Source organism: Tamandua tetradactyla, chromosome 6 (genome assembly GCF_023851605.1).
Source record: "Tamandua tetradactyla isolate mTamTet1 chromosome 6, mTamTet1.pri, whole genome shotgun sequence".
NCBI classification, from domain to species: domain Eukaryota; kingdom Metazoa; phylum Chordata; class Mammalia; order Pilosa; family Myrmecophagidae; genus Tamandua; species Tamandua tetradactyla.
Window position 1 is genome coordinate 37,284,226 of NC_135332.1, and position 17,409 is coordinate 37,301,634.

A 17,409-nucleotide genomic window follows, 5' to 3' on the forward strand; every position below is an offset into this window, starting at 1 on the left:
AAGTAGCAAGCCTAAAAGACAGATTCAGCTCCTGCCATCAAAAGCTACTGATCACATGAGAACAAAGTCTGTGAACTTCTTAGTATGTTAAGTCAAAATGGCTTTGGTGAAGAATAGTTTTTAACCCACATTATAATAAGGCCTTTGGCAAAGAGACAAGGAATACCAGGAGCACAATGTCTGAAAGGAAAATGCCACATCTATCAAGCAGCTCTCATGGTCTGGGGATGAAAGAAATTAGGGCAGAGGGAAATCTCACAATGTTTGGGTCCCTCCATCCTGTGGAGTTCACTTTCAGGTTTTTGCAAAACCTAGCCATTTCCCTCACCTCTGCCTTTCATATTTAAACCCAAGTGCCTGCAAAGAGAAACTCAATCCACATGTTTCTGATTCATTTACACTTAACTCATCAAGCTCTGTTTTGGAAGAGCTATCTGGTGTCCAAAAAGCTTTTGGCATCTTTTTTTTTTTCCATTTAATTAGCCATTGAAAGCTTTTTTACCTGTATGCCCATGCTTGAGTTGAGCACATGTAAACAAAGTAAGGCACCTAAAGAAGTTAGAGGACATGAGGGCCCCAGTCTGCTTCGAGACCAAGTGGGACAACTCTGGTCTGTGGGCTCTATGGCAATGGGGCAATACTAGGGAAACACAAAGAAGATTGAACCGGGCCAGTTTGCCCAAGGCCAGGCCCATGCAGCCTACTATGAGGACGCATGAGAAGCAGACAAGGACACAGACTTGAGTTAGAGGGTTTTCTTTGTTCCTGCCCAGCCTCCAGAAACCACAGGAAAGGGAAAAAAGCTGTGGAGCTGTTGGCTCAAAAGGACACAGTCAGCCCAGTGCAAGACAGCCCTGCTCACAGGCAAATGGCCCTAGCCACCACCATCCCTTACCTGGAGTCCTGGAACAGAGTCCTAATTGGTATGTCTTTCCACTCCTGACACCCACTAGCTCAGACTCCATTTTGGCAGGAGCCAGAGAAATTATTTAAAACAGAAATGAGTTCTTGCCCCTACCTGGCTTAGAAACTCTCAGTAGGTTCTTGGAGCATTTTTAATAAAATGCATATTCTTTATCATGGCCAAATAATCCAACTTGACTGAGCTTTGCCTCCCTCTACCACCTCATCCCCTACTGCTCATCTGGTTTGAACATGACAGGCTTGCCTCAACATCTGTGTCTTGGCATTTGCTGTGCTCCTAGCTTTGAATGTTCTTGCCTCAGTCATGTGGCTAGCTCCATCTCATCATTCATTTCTTCATTCAGAAACATCTTTCATCATCATTCCAGTTAAGATAGCACTTCACCTCACTTGGTGTTTTATGTTTAATTTCCTTCTTAGCCCTTACCACGATCTGAAATCATCTTAATTAAGAATGTCTCTGTTTATATAATTATTTCTTTTAACCCCTACCAGATTGTAGCTTTCAGGTCAGGGGTCATTCTTTCTTATCAGTACCTAAAACAGTGTCTGAAATAGGGTAGTAGCTCAATAAATATTTGCTTGTTGAATGAAATGTCTACCAGTCTCTGAAGAGTAGGAATAAGAAGACTCAGGAAAGAGTCCCACCTCTGCTCTGGATAAGGTGGCATCAATCCATTGCTTTAAAACATCTGGTCCTGGACTGTGTGCCTTTGGGCAAGTCATTTACCTTCCCTGAGCCCATTTCCACTTTTGTAAACTGGTAAAAATAATGTCTAACTCATAGAGTGTTATATAAAATGTTATAGTGTATCAAACATTGGATCTAATATAAAATGGGGACTCAAGAAATGGTAGCTCTGGTTAGTGGGGAGAATAGAGTTGCAGAAATTCTGATGATGAACAAGAGAAATATGATTTGTCACAATATGAGGACAATTTCCCCAGACTGGTATGACCTTGGGAATTCCTCAGCTCACCAATCCAACACTTATAATTTCAACTAGCAGCTGAAGAAGGGAGATGGAAGGGCTTATAAAATATCATGAGCAGGGATACTAATTACCCTTCAAATCTTTGCCAGGGAAAACTGAGAGATGCCCAAATTGGGCCCCTAGATCAAGAACCCACATATTTTTTTCTCAATATGGCTGTTAAGTCACCTTAACAGCCCAAGACATCTTGACACAAAAGACAGTGAATTCTAAATTCTACAGAACACATTGTACATGTCTGGGCCTCCAAGCCTCTCTGACTAATAATACTTTGATGTTTTTCCTCTTTAAGTATATATGATACATTATACATAAAAGTATTTTACATGGCTAAATATACAAAATGTATACATTTGAGTGTCCTTTTCTCACCTAACATTACATAGCATATTCTTTTTGCTTGTTATAAACAACTCTCTCTAAATATCTTTATTTAATGGATACACAATACTCTGTTTTATGACTACTCAATTTTCTTAGCCATAGTCCTGTTGTTCAATACTAGGTTTTTCCCTTCTTCCAATTTTTCACTATTATAAATAATATGTGAATTTTATGTAGTTTTCTTAAGATAGAGTATCCAAAATGGATTGATGGATCAAAAACTATGAATATTTTAAAGGATTTTGATAATACTGCCAAATCAATTTCAAGAATACAATTATGAACTCTAATCAGGCAGTTAATCTCATTTTTATTTAATATGTGGCTACTTGTTAGCCTGAATTTTTTTCATGATTATTAGCTGTAACATTAGATTGTTGAAAAACAATATTACTAAAACTAAAGATGATCAAAAAGGAAATAAAGGAAAAGACTGCAAGTACAAACATAGCTAGGGTGCCAATGTATAGGCTTAGATTCTGAAGAAAATAAAAATAGTTACTATTATTGAACACTTCATGTGTGTCAGAAACTTTGTGTTTATGTACAGAATAATCTTTTATCCCTACAACAAGTATATAGTCCAGTTAGGATATTTTCTGTTGCATTACTCCAAGTAAGCAACTAGTTTAATTGAAAAGGGCTATATAAGTTTGGCTGCAGGTACATCTTGATTCAGAGCCTTAAGTGACAATTACGGCTCCATTTCTCTCTGTTTATGGACTCAAGCTTCCTCTATGTTTGCTTCCTTCTCAGACTCCACTTGTTTGCCCAAGAGCCTGGGCCAAAGTCTCATTGCGACTCCCTAACTCTCACCGGGTCAGTTTCTATGGCCAGGGTATTAGGATGCTCCTATTGCTAGATCCCAGTCACATACGATGGCACCCCAAGGCCCGCAAACTGGGAATAGAGCAAAGGGCAGAACCACAAAGGAAATTTGGCCCCTGAGACCAAGAGAAGAAGAGTCAATGTATGCAGAGCTGCAAAGGGAACTCCATTACCAGCAGTGACTCTTATTAATCACATTTTTACAGATAAGAAACTGAGGCACAGAAGGCTTATTTAACCGATTGAAAACCACACAGCCATGAAGTGGCAGAGAGCAGATCCAAATGCGATCTTCTGTCTGACCCTCGCAGAAACACTGCAGAGTTTGACTAAGCCCCCAAAGCTCTGATCTTTCAGTCATTTCATTCTAGTCCCTTCTGTGCTGACCGTTTGTCTAGATTTATCCTCAGCTCTGGGCCTCCACATGGTTGTGTCCTTTCAGAGCCCCCCCATCCACCCAGGGGAGGAGGCCCCGACTCATTCTGGCTTCAGGTGAAGTGGACTCCTGGTTAAGAATGTCACATTTGGAGGACAGACAGGCCTGTGTTCAGAACTCATCTTTGAAAAACATGGCTTGAGGATATAACTTAAGTTTGCTCAACTTTAGTTTCCCATCTGTAAAGCAGAGTAAATAATAGTCCCTATTTTTTAAGGTGGTTGTGAGAATCAAGTGAAATAATGCATGAAATCTGTTGATGGCCCTGTGTTCTTCCTCATTAGTACCCAATGGTAACTGGACATTATTCAGCATGAAAGGGCATAAGCTTTGGTGAGCCCCAGTGGATATTACACTCATCGACACCTTCTCTTGTGCTATAACCACCATTCCACACCCTTTCTCAGGAAATGTTCGTTTACAATTTCCAATCTAAAACCTAAAGTAGTTTGTAAGTGAGACACAGTAAAGAGAAGTCATTCCATCCTGGCAGAAGCTCTAATTCCTACTTCAAATTGAAATCTCTGTTGATAACAAAAGAGAGTATGTTAGGAAAGGGAATTTATTCTTATTCCCCTTTCCATTAGCTTTTCATTTTCATTACCTATATTTGTCAATAGCTCCTCTCCCTCCCCCCACCCCATCCCCCTCCGTGTCCTTCCCTGTGCACTGAATATTGTGGCTGGTCTGAGGCTGTATTTAAATGCTTCAGATGAGATGTTGTTCACTAACAGAGCGCCCTGGCTTCACTCCATTTTCCTGGAATTATGGCAAGGTCAGTTTTGAGGTTTATTTGAGGAAATGGAGGCTTTTCGAGGAAAAGGCGCTCTGTGCACCATGTTAGTATTGTTTGTGGGTTATCCCACCAACTGAAAATCCCACCTTTGGAAACAACATAGAATACAGGGGTCATTCAGGCCATTCAGTGCCATGCAAGGGAAAGTCCACCAACTGGTGGCTATTTGCCATGTCCAGTTTTTGTTTAAAAATTCATTTTTGAACAACTGTTGGTTCTCTTCTTGAATTTCTCTAGGAACAAATTTAAATTCAGGAGTCAGTTCCAGGGTTTTATGTCCCAAAGAATAAAAAATTCATATTTTCACTAATTTTTCAGTCATACACATTGATTCAACATTAATAAAATTGACTTTCATCTCATCCTGGAGTCATAACTCAGCACTCCTAGGCAAACTTTGGAATGAGAAGTATAAGTAATCTCTACAATTTCGACTTGCAAGACATTAATCTTTTAAGTTCTCTGTTTTTATTTGAGAACATTTCTTATCCTACAGAGTTACCCGGTGGGAGTAAAATAATAATGATAATGAAAAGGATAATGATAGCAGTTTTCATGTATCGAGTACCTCCTGTGTGCCAGGCACTGTGTGAGTGCCATGTGTTCATTTTCACAAGTGGTCCTTACAGTAACCCGGCAAAGTAAGCATTCATATCTCCATTTTACACTTGACAGAGGATGACATTCAAGTTCAAAGAATAAGTAACAGGACCATAATCAAATGCAAAGAGGGCTAACTCCAAAGCCTGCACAGCTTACAACAGAGTCTACAACATTCAGACCTTCAGCTCAAAAATTCTGGTCTGCCAGAGAATCAAACTTTTAGCCCAAAGGGTACATCCAAGTAAATCAACAGAGTGATTTGATCAAAGCCCTGAAGTTTTACAGTGCAGGTAAAGTTACAGTGCAGGTAAATTTTTACGTGAGAAAATATTGAGTCGCATGATCCACAGTGTTTCTGATACAAAGGGTCACTGTCAGCGGCATCCCCACTGATGACCTTTTCGTTATGTGACTGCAAATGAGAGCAGCAGATGATACCCACTCTGTACCTCAGCATATCTGATAAGGGTGATTTGAAAAACTCTTGCTCCCTTAAGAAAGCAGGCATATGTCAAGCAAATGTAAAGAGATAAACTGGTTCTTTATTATCAATCAATAACTTTTTAAAATCAATTCCTGATAAAAGCCCCTTTGAATTACCCATCCACAGCAATTTCAGAATGATCAAAGCAGCAGCTTATGTCTCACATTGAAGCTTTATGCTTCTTTGCCAAGCTCTCTGGCATTCTTAAAGATTTGCCCCACAGGGGATTACAATTCAGGTTCTGCCAAGTTAATTCTCAAGGAATTGGTCCTCATCTCCTTCCCTCACCCCCTCTCTCAGTCACTCTCTTGGATCTAAGTTTTCCCAAATCTCCAAATTAGGTATTAAGTACATGTTTATTTCTTCATGATTTTCTCCTCTAATCCGGGAGATAAAAAAAAATAACAGAAAGAACTGTCTGTCTGTAGTCTCATTTGATTTTCTCTACTGTCTCAAAAGTAAACTTTAGGAGGGCCCTGGTCTCAAGCCTCCCCTTTTTTCATTTGACCCAGTCCCAAAAGGACAGTTTTGACGGCAGACCCCACATACAGCTCCAGTTTATAAAAAATACTATTGCTTTAGGAATATGCAGACTGCTTCTGAATATGCTTCTGGCACATTACCAGGATTTTTGATAACTGATTCTATAAAATGGGTCACTTATTGGCCCCAGTAATCCTGAAAACTGACGCCAATAGACAGCTTGCAAGGCCACTGATGTCTTACACCAAAACACAAAATAGAGTAAATTGTCAAAGCCTTGCATCCTAACACAACAGATTCATTAGAATGGTTTCCTTTTGTCTTGAATTGTCTTGAAATGAGCAAAATAGTAAAACTATGGCATTTATTTTGAAAGCTGTTCACCATGGAGCTTAGCATGGATTTTTAAAAATTTTGAAATGGATTCTCTGGTTCTTAAAGTTAAAACAGTAGGACTTTTGCTAGAGACTATTCAATACTGCCCTGTTTTTCATCTTTAGTAGGAAAGGTCAATTTAACACCCATTGACAGCCTTCTACTTGCCAGGCACTGTGCTAATGAGAATATACCAGTGGTTTCTGCCTTCAAGCAGCTTAAAAGATCCTTTGCTGGATGAAAACATTGCAAATTCCTATATACTCAATGTAACGAAGTGAAGATTGTATAACGTAAGTTTTTCTACCTATTGTCCTGTCATTTCCATTTTCCAAGCAGAAGAAAGTTGAATCCCATAGAGAGAAAACAAATGTGCATGCTGAGCAGTGTTCTTTTTCATGTGATGTTTACAAGTTATTTTCTTTAAATGAAATTAAAGTAGAAATTACTAATATAGAAATTAGTAATATTATCAGATATTGTGTTATTATCCAAGAAGCCGACAACTTTAGTCTTCACAGTGTGTCTTCAAATAAGCTTTTCTTTTTATAACCTGAAAACGGATAGCACAAAGACAGCTGTTGACTTGGCTTCCAGGGACAGGATAACACACTTTCTCCTAAAGTCTGTGTTTTTTTTTTCCTGTCTTTCCCCTCCCTCTGTTCCTTCTCTTTGTTTCTTCCCTAAGGAAATTGATATTTAGAACTTTGTTCAGGAGCACACAAAGAACTAGATAACATGCTCTGTCTGCAAGAAAGTGACTGCTATTTAGTTTTGCTTGGGAGCTGCATTGGTTGTTTTTTAATGTTTACATGAATTGTATAGAACCAACATACAACATTTATAAAAACTAGTAGTTTTAGAGTAAACCTGTGAGTTTTATAAAATTAAGCAACTCATGTATAATTTCTTGGCCACAATTTCTGCATCTATAAAATTGAACACTACACCAGTTGTTCCCCAAGTTTGCTGCATTTTAGAATCACTGGAGGAACTTTTAAAAATCCTGATGCCTTGTTTGCATGCCAGGACAATTAAATGAGACTGTCTCAGGGTGGAAGCCAGTATCATTTTTGTATGAAGATCTCCAGGTGACTCCAGGGTGCAACATTGTTAGGGAATCACTATAGAAAACTACAATTTATCCAAGGCTTGCCTAGCTCTACTAGCCTAAATACCATGGCTGTCTGAGCTTCAGTTTGTTCATCTCTATTATAAGGTACAAAGTTATTAAAGACTTATCGATAGCTTCAATGCAATCCTGATCAAAATCCCAGTGGGAGTTTTGGTTGATGATAACAAGCTGATTTTAAAATATATAGGGAAATGTAAAGATGCTAGAATGTCCAAAACAAACTTGCAATATAAGAACAAAGTTGGAGGCCTCAAGATTATCATGCTACAGTAATCCAGATATAGTATTAGTGTATGGAGAGACAAATAGAACAATGGAACAGAACAGATTCTCCAACATTTACCCCTTACTTATGGTTGAATGACTTTCAACAAAGGTGCCAAAGCTATTCTGTCAGGAAAGAACATCTTTTTATTGAATGGGGCTGGAGCTACTTTGCAAAAGATACAAAACTCATCAATAGGCACTTTAAATATGCTCATTAACATCAAAGAAATGAAAATTGAAATCATAATGAAACACTCTTCACACACATTAAAATGGCTAAAATTTTAAAAGACGGAAAAACCAAATGTCAATAAGGATTCAGAACAATTGGAATCTACATGCTTTGCTCACAGGAGCGTAAAATGGTATAATGACACTGGAAAACTGGCAATTGATTACAAAGTTGAACACACCCTACCAGATAACCCTGCAATTCCACAACTATTTCCCTAAGTGAAACAAAACACATGTCCACACAAAAATTTATACATAAATGTTCATAGGAGCCTTATTCATAATAGCCCAAAACTGGAAACAACCCAAATGTCCATCAACACGTACTACAGAGGTAAACAAATTGTGGTATATTCATACTCAGCAAAAATAACATGACAAAAACTCCTAATACAGAAAACAGCATGGATTAATCTCAAAAACATTTTGAGAAAAAGAAGCCAGGCACAAAAGAATACACACAGTATGAATCCATTTATGTAACGATGGAAATAAGAACAGAGGTTGCCTTTGTGTAGGGAGGGATGCAAAAGACAGGAACTTTCTGGGATGCTAGACAGTTCCATCTTGATTAGGGTATGGGTTACAGGGATGTATACATTTTTCAAGAAAAATTGTTAAAAGTCATCAGGCTATAGACCTATATCTGTATGTACATTAAATTTCAAATATTAAAATTAAAAGAAAAAACTTTTTGAACTATAAACTGTCATGCAAGTATTAGAAACTGTTTTAATTTTTTTTTTCAGTGTTTGAGGGAAAAGATGAGTTTGAGATAGAGTATTGAACTGATGCCAAATAACCATATGGCACTGAGTATCCAGTTCTTATCTGACATTTGACATGATTGGATCCAATAAAATAAATTTGTTTTATAACTTAAAAATAAATGCAGGGTGGTGCGACGGTGGCACAGTGGCAGAGTTCTTGCCTGTTGTGCCGGAGACCCAGGTTTGATTCCCAGTGCCTGCCCATGCTCAAAAAATAAAATAAAATAAAATAAAATAAATGCGGTGCCTTCTAACCTCTCCAGCTAGCAATTTTTAAAGAAAGAAAAAAGGTATAGTACTGAGTGTGGTCTATGCATAAATATATAGAACCTTGAGTCTTGACAAAGAGTTTACAAATTCACTTAAGTATTGTGATTGGTGATAATTTTCAAGTGGAGTACCTTTGAATTAAGGCAGAAAGACATAGAAGTTTAAGCCATGTGACACTAGAAATCACATTCTGTAGGCCAAATTCTAAAATAACCACAGCTCAAAATGAAAATATATGCATGAAGCCAAAAGAGTGAAAACTATTTTAAATATATTGATACAACAAAATCTCAGTTAAGACACCCTCCATGAGTATAGCACCTTCTACACACACACACACACACACACACGCGCTCCATAAAGCCCAGGAACAGCATTAGCTCATACAACAGCAGTGTTCCCTCTGAGCCACAAGTACAGATACTCAGGAGGAAATCTCTCTCTTTTTTTTTTTTTGTATGCTGTATGGCAGGGTCACATTTCATTCTTTTCCATGTGAGCAGCCTGTTAGTGCAGCACCATTTGTTAAATTTTTGTTTGTTTGTTTTGCTTTGTTTTTTGGGAAGTGCAAGGACTGGGAATTGAACCTGGGTCTCCTGCATGGCAGGCTACAATTCTACCACTGAATTACCCTTGCACCCCCTGAAAAACCCTCTTTTGCCACTTCTTTATAGCCACACCCAGCTCTGGGTATGAAGGACTTATCAGGCCAAAATTGCAGCACTTGAAAGGCCTGCTGCAATGACACTGGCCTTCTCCCAGAGCTTCAGCATGGCAGAGGGGTGCTGCCAAGCCGAATGCTTCCCCTAGAGAGTCCTCCTGCACTCCTCCCACTCCCCAGATCATTCTGTCAGGCTAGGTTCAGGTCGACTTATAATATGGTCTTGTACATAACCCAAGAAGCCTCTGCTGCAAAGCACTTAACTCAAGTATATGTGTATATCTATTTGCAGAGTGTAAGCTCCTCGAGGGTATTGCTCACTGTTAATCCCAGTACCTAAACCACGGTGTTTGCCACATGTGTTTTCCAGGCTGAATGAATGAATGCTGACCTCACAGTGCCATTTTAATGACTAAATGAAATAACAAATGCCAAGGCCCAGCAGGTCCATTAGGCCCAAGAAGGACCTGACACCTAGGTTGAAAATGAGCTTCTTTTTCCTCTTTCTTCTTGTATGGAATTTTCTTCCTTCAGAGGACTATTTCCTGTCATTAATCAGCCAGATCTCATTCATTGTAACCACCACAACCAACCCCTTTCAAAACAGGAAGTAATCTGATATTACTTATAGCTATTAAAAGACCAATGGCACGTTAATGTGACTAGGCTTATGGTTTCCGTGTTTCTTCAGCCAGCAATGGACTTTAAGACACAGATGATTGGGGAATTAACTGCTTTATACCCTGGTATTTGTGTATGTGTGCATTTGCATATGTGGTATGTGCACATCTGTGTGTGTGTGTGTGTGTGTGTGTGTGCATGTTAGTGTAAATGTACGTGTGTTTGCATGTATGAGAGAAGGACACACACACATACACATCAAAAGAGATTGCTTAAATTCCACTACAGACATTTCTACTTTGACATATACAACATGCTCAAAAACCTGTTGGAAATGACTTGTGAAAGTCCAGCACTGGAGTGAAAATATTAATAAGTTCCATTCCCAGATCACCAAAAAACGTATTATAAAATTCCCAGTTATAACTCTCCTTTTAAAGTTGTCTTTGAAGGGACAATTTCAAAATATTCATAAGGTCTTTCAGTCTGGTCATTTCTTTCACAAATAAACAAACAGTTACCTTCTTACATCTAAAATATATACAATCAGGGTTAATGACTTCCAATTATCTTGATTGAATTACACTTAATATAGGCCCATATAGGAGAGCACAGCTCAGAATAGAGTGGAATGGAAGCCTTTAGAACACAGAGCAGACTGCTCTATGAGAATAAATGATACCTTTTGAAATGTTTGTTTCAGTTATATATATATGATGTGTGTGTTAAAAAAATGTTTCTTAATGCAAGCTGTGGTCAAAGTGGTTTGAAAGTCATTCTTCTATGCAATAGCTCAAAATTCCACTCATGTGAAAAGTCTAAATCTGGTATAAGAACAGGGGTTAGAAATGTCAATAAATAGATATGCAAGAGGATTGGAAGCAAACCGGGAACTCCCAAGTAGCCCCCAGGATTGATTTAATTTAATCCATTGAACACAAGCAGAATGTGATCAGGGAAGAGTCAGGCAAATCCTCTTCAACTTCCCAGAGGAAAAATAATTGTCTTCAATTGTCAGAAATTATCTGGAATTGACTATGTAAAATAAGAATCACAATTCAAGATTCTACATATTCTGGGACTATGTAAGAACCACACTATTTTCTGATAGGAAAGAGCTGCCAGAGACCTAGCACAGGCTCGTCCCACAAAACATTCCCCTTCAAAAAGTCCTTCTATCCCTTTTCTTTTCTCCCTGCCTCTTCTCCCTACACACACACACACACACACACACACACTTCCGATGGCTTCTTCATGCCTCTCTCCATCTTTATTTGACTTCTAGTTAAGGATCTTCTCACAACAAAATGGGTAGTTGAAATTTGTCCTCTGATTAAGAGAGGCTCAGAATTGGAGCAGTATAATACTGATGAATTTTCCTTTTTAACTTTTCTGTTATTAAAATCAGGCCTCCCTCTCCCCACACCAGGACTGGAATCCTGTCTCTGTACCCCCAACCCATGTAGCTTAGGAATTGCTACAAACAGTAACCTTAGATTTTCCCCTACTGTAGTCAGCCAGCCTGTCAACCTTCAGCACCTGTTACTAACCTTCCAGTGTCAATAAATCCCCAGTTTATCCAGAACATCACCATCTACGTCTGTTGTCCCAGTATGACTCTTAGAGTGACACAACCCGTTCACTCTCAAAAACATCTCAGTGTGGACAATCACCCTATCTGATACCCTACTCTACCTGCTGGCTGGAGATCTTTTTGCAACCTGCAGTTGAGTGTTCACCCAACACCAGATCCATCTTTTTCGGGCTCTTAACTCGGATTCAACCTCTCCTGCCTCCCAGCATCATACTGAGCTTCCAGAATGGAAAGTTCATCTGACAGAATGCATTTGTTTTAATGTTTTCTAAAGTGGGTATCTTTTAAAAAAATAATAATAATAAAGTAGGTATCTATTACTATAAGCTTAGTGGCTTAAAACATCATAACTATTTTATTATCTTTCACAGTTTCAGGATCAGACTGGGCATAGTGGGGACATCTTGTCTCTGCTCCATGATGTCTGGAGCCTCAGTTGGAGATTCAAAGCTTGAAGAGAATTATCTGAAGGTTCAGTCACTCACAGGTCTGGAGGTTGATGCTACCTGTCAGGTGAGGGCCTAGCAGGGTGTGTTACCTGGAACAGCCACACACAGCCTCTCTGGGTGACCAAGGCTTCCTCACAAGCTGGTAGCTGGTCTCACAGGATCAGCATCCCGAGAGAGAGCCAGGCAGAAGCTGTACCCTTTCTACAACCTAACCTCATGCAACATTCCAGCCACATCACATCCCTTCCAGGGTACTACACTGATAGGGGAAGTCACATGCAACTTCAAGGATAAATAACATTAGACTCCCACCCAGATCGGGTGACTGTTCCACCATTAGATAAGCCTAGGTTCGAATCCTGCTTCTACTGCTTTGTGGCTTTGGGACAAGCACTTAAACAATCTGGGTTTCAGTTTTCTCATCCCTGGAATGTAAGTAATAAAACCCACCTTCTGTATCTAACTCTTACCATAGAATGAAATGGTATTTGTCAAGTGTCTAGGACAGTGCCTAACACATCTTGGCACCCACACAGTAGCAAATAAGTTAATATTAATAATGACGTGTGATCTATCAGGTGACATAACATATTTAGAGCCAGCTTTCCTTAGGAAGAACTTCAAGAGGTAAATGCTAACCCAGGCAGTGATGAACAGGGTTGCTGCTCTGTGTAGATAAGGAGAGAGAGAGTGTGAGAGAGAGAGAGAGCCTTTGGAAAAGGCTTGCAGGTCAACTTAGATCTTTCTTAATAGCAAAATGTCATACTATTTTATTGCTGTTTGAAGGAGAACCCTTGCAAAGGGCAATCAATTCTCAAGCCTTTCTAAGCAAACAATATTGAATGGGATGCAGGCTAGTAATTTAAATTTTCATCCCCAAAGACTGGATGTGCTGGCTCTTGGCTATATGGCAGCTCACTTTGTGATGGGGAGCAGGAACTGGGGGTCTGTGAATGATCTTTCCCTTGGCCAACCTTTGATGTCTGGGCAAAGCACAAGGGTGACACAATTGAGAGGCTTCTGGCAAGACCCCCTCAGGTGCCATTTAAATGTAACTTTGTATAGTATCAGTTCCTGTGAAGGTGAGCCTGGAGTCATTGAAGAGCCCTCCATTTCTCCCTCTTGGTTTCAAAAAAGTGTTCTACTGGCAAAGGCAATCTGATTATTTGTCCTTCATGAGAGGCAAGTGAAGGGGCCGAATTGACCAGTGCTTTTAAGAGCTAAAAATCATGGTATGCTGGAGGGGAGAGGCAGAGGTCTCATGTTAGAGTCCTAGAAATTGCCTGGTAGACCCTGAGAAAAGGCCATTTTGTTAGAGTTCAGAAATACTTTTCCTATTTCTTGCGCCCCATCACTTGGGCCTGGTTGTGAGTTTTGCTTCCATGGCCAAAAAGACAGCAGAAAGCCCACGAGAAAGCGCCAGGGATGCTTAAAATTTACAACCCATCCTCAGCTCCTTACCTCTGTAAAGTTCTCATTCAAGTCAGCAGGAAGCCTGCCCACAAGGCAGGGCATCTCAGTTGAGTTCTTTCTCTGCTTTGCTGGTTCCTGATCAAACTTGCCCTGTGGTTGCATTAAGTGTTGATGTCTTGGCTTCAAAAAGCAGGGAGACAGCTCCATTTCTCCTGGCGCCTAGAGCCCACGCTTCAGGGCAGCTCACCCTCCCCCCTTCGGAATTGCTTTGGAATCCTCACTGTTTATAAACTCAGCCCACATTGGCCCGTTTGTAACGTGTGGCACTCTCCACTCAATAGCAACGGGGAGTTCAAACATCTTAAGGGAACCTCCAGGGTAGCCAAACCCTGAATTCCCTAATATAGAGTAACTGCCTGTTTCTGCAATAGTGCTACCTCAGAGCTGAACAGCACTTTGTATTCTTCAACGCTCTTTCATATACATGGTCTCCTGTGGTCTAATAAACCCTGTAAAGAGGCAAGGCAGATGGAGGTAGTCCCATTTTACAGATGGGACTAGGCAGGTTAAATCCTGGGGCTGAGTAATTGTGGGGCTGGGACCCAAACTCCCGGCCCATGGCATCTTTCCCTTCAATGGCTTAGCATCTTATTTTCACTTCCTAGCCCACCTTTTCTTATTTCTCCCTTTTCATTCCCTCTCCAATCCCTCTCTCCTTTTCTCACTTCCCTCCCTCCTCCCTTCTTCCCTTTCTCCTGTCTTTCAATCTCTTTCTCTTCACTCTTTCTTCAACTCTCTTGTTCAAACAAGGATTTCGAGCAGGTACCATAAATTCTCTAGAGTTATAGCACCAAGTTCACCTTTGACCCAGTAATTTAAGCAGAAACTTAAGCAGTTCTCGAGGAAATCGCTCTGCCTCTCTGTAACTCATGTTCTCCATCTATGAAATAGGGATGTTGTGTGTATAAAAATAACTACAAGACAATAGAGTTGAAAGGGTTCTTAAAAGCCACAAAAGCCCAAGGAAATACTGATATAAGAACTACATACAAATGGTAACCTTTTTAGAACAGATTTATAAACATCTTGATGTAGCAATTTTTAACTTCGTTTTTTAGAAAAATGGAATTATATTCATTGGTGCATTTGCACTGCAGCTAAATCCAGAACTTTCCCTCCTCACCACCTATGCTACTTGAGGAGACATCAAACTAAACATTCCAAGGGTTCAGCGGAAAGTTAAGCCTCTCCGTAACTTGAAATAAAGATGATATCTCAGCAATTCAAAGCAAAAGGATTAGATTTTCTATTCACAGTCCAGCTTATTAGATGGTCACCAATCTCATTAGTCACTGCAAAATGCCTCCTAATATCCAACTCTCACCTCCATTTCTATTGATTTTCAGATGTTTGGACGTATAACTAATATTGAAATTATTCTTTGAGCAATTTCTGATCCCTCTTCCTTCCCTCCTGTGAAGACAAGCTTTAAGGGTGCTTTCCACAGTCTCCAGACTCTGGGAGGGCTATAATGGTTATAGAACACTGACTTATTATATCAGGATTTAAATACCGGCAACATAATTGGGAGAGGCAAAGGAAGGCAGTATTTCAAAACTCTGCTTCTGAATTCTTAGAAGCAATATTTCCAGTTTGTAAAGGAGGATTTGGTGTCATTTCAGCCTGTTCCATCTCTGAAAAGTGATCAGAATTCAGGGAAACCTATTGAGGCTTTCAATAATTCCTGAGTGGCAAAATGTCTATAGGAGAATGTTACTGGATCATTTCCAGGGTCTCTGTGTGGGTTGATCTCATACCCATATCTTTTTGGAAGGCTATTCTAAATCTCCCTAAACTGCTTGTCTGGTTTTCCCTCTGTGAGGACTTGGATGGTATTTTAACAAATTAATTGACTAAATACATGGGATTTTCTATTTTGCGTAGATCCATACTTATAATGTCAGAAGAAACTCCCATGTGATTGGGAGGTTTCTGTTTGAAGTAACCAGTGTTGTCTAAGCAATGAACATGAGCTAGCCTACTGCATAGAATTGACCTTTTGGTGCTCAGATGTGTGATAGACCAAAGCTCAGGCCTAATGATACTGCTTCTGATTTATTCCAGCTAATTAAACCATAGTTTCATCTAGTTGGGCTAAACTGCACACTGGAGAGCTGCTTTTTACAGTGGCCTTGGATAGCCTTCTTTTCTTGCCCAACTTGACCTGCAGGGCTTCAAACTTATAGCAGAGCCAACAGGAGTCTGACCATCCAGCATGCCATTGGCTTCCCCATGGGCCATACACAAATTCTCTAGGGTTCCTTTTGAAGCAAGGAAGGGTTGTGGCTTCCTACATTTGGTTTAGAGTCATTGGTTGAACTTCCCTAGTCTGTTCACCTATTTCCTTGAAGTATTTTTTAGTGCCACATACTTGTCTTGAAAATGAACTGGCAGATGACCTCAATTTAACAAAGAACCAGAAGCTTACTAGCTTAGAGAGCAGGATACTTAATCCACTAGGCTGTGGTGGTGGTTTGAAAGGATGTATGTCCCCTAGAAAAGCCATATTTTAACCAAAATCCCATTTCATAAAGGAAAAATAATCCCTATTCAACACTGTATGTTTGGATCTGTAATTAGATCATCTCCCTGGAGGTGTGACACAATCAAGAATGGTTGTTAAGCTTAATTAGGTGATGACATGTCTCCACCCATTTGTGTGGGTCTTGAGAAGTTTCTGGAGTCCTATCAAAGAGGAAACTTTTTAGAGAATGAAGGAGATTCAGAGAGAGCAGAGCAGAATGACATAGCCATGAGAAGCAGAATCCACCAGCCAGTGACCTTTGGAAATGAAGAAAGAAAATGCCTCCCAGGGAGCTTCATGAAACAGGAAGCCAGGAGAAGAAGCTAGCAGATGACGCCATGCTCGCCATGTGCCCTTCCAGATGAGAGAGGAACCCTGACCGTGTTCACCATGTACCTTTCTAGGTGAGAGAGAAACTCTGACTCTGTTCACCATGTGCCCTTCCACCTGACAGAGAAACCATGAACTTCTTTGGCCTTCTTGAACCAAGGTATCTTTCCCTGGATTCCCTAGATTGGACATTTCTATAGACTTGTTTAATTGGGACATTTTCTTGGCCTTAGAACTGTAAACTAGCAACTTATTAAATTCCCCTTTTAAAAGCCATTCCATTTCTGGTATATTGCTTTCTGGCAGCTAGCAAACTAGAACAGCTGCATTCTCTGACAGTTTGTGACAAAAGTCTTTATAGCCTTTAGAGCTGCTGCCAGTATCTTATTCTTCACTCCGGTAGAGGATGAGAGAGCCAATCGGGTAGCATATTAGAAAGAACCTGTTGGTACATTGCTAAGCAGTGGGCAGCGTTTGTACCTCTCTGCCTTTCCTTTTCATCACTGGCATGGAAATTATAATTCCTTCCAAGGAGGCAGAGGCTGAGTCAGATTCCTGCTAGGACAAGGTAAAACTTGGTTTCTTAGGGAGTGCAGTTAAACTGACTCAGAGGTTAGAGGTTCTAATAATCCCAGGAGGAAAAACAAACCAGATTTCAGTGCTCTTGACCCTGGACCATCTCAGGCTTGCCTTCCAGGGTCCAGGGATGATGTAATCAAAACCAAAATGTTGTCTCATCTTCCAAGAGTATGACGCTTAGAAACTAAAGTCCA

General features: G+C 40.0%; 1 protein-coding gene across 5 annotated transcripts in view; it reads left to right on the plus strand.

The window, feature by feature from the left end:
- The window catches only part of ANKFN1 (ankyrin repeat and fibronectin type III domain containing 1), a 436,237-nt gene that overhangs the window by 218,046 nt on the left and 200,782 nt on the right, over nucleotides 1-17,409 (plus strand). For 2 of the 5 annotated variants that reach the window (XM_077164848.1, XM_077164849.1), the window contains exon 3: nucleotides 12,232-12,373. The exons of the other annotated variants lie outside the window; for them this stretch is intronic. In XM_077164848.1, coding sequence (XP_077020963.1) covers nucleotides 12,360-12,373 — 14 coding nt within the window. In that variant the 5' untranslated portion in view covers nucleotides 12,232-12,359. The remainder of the gene's footprint in view (nucleotides 1-12,231; nucleotides 12,374-17,409) is intronic. 5 annotated transcript variants of the gene reach the window in all.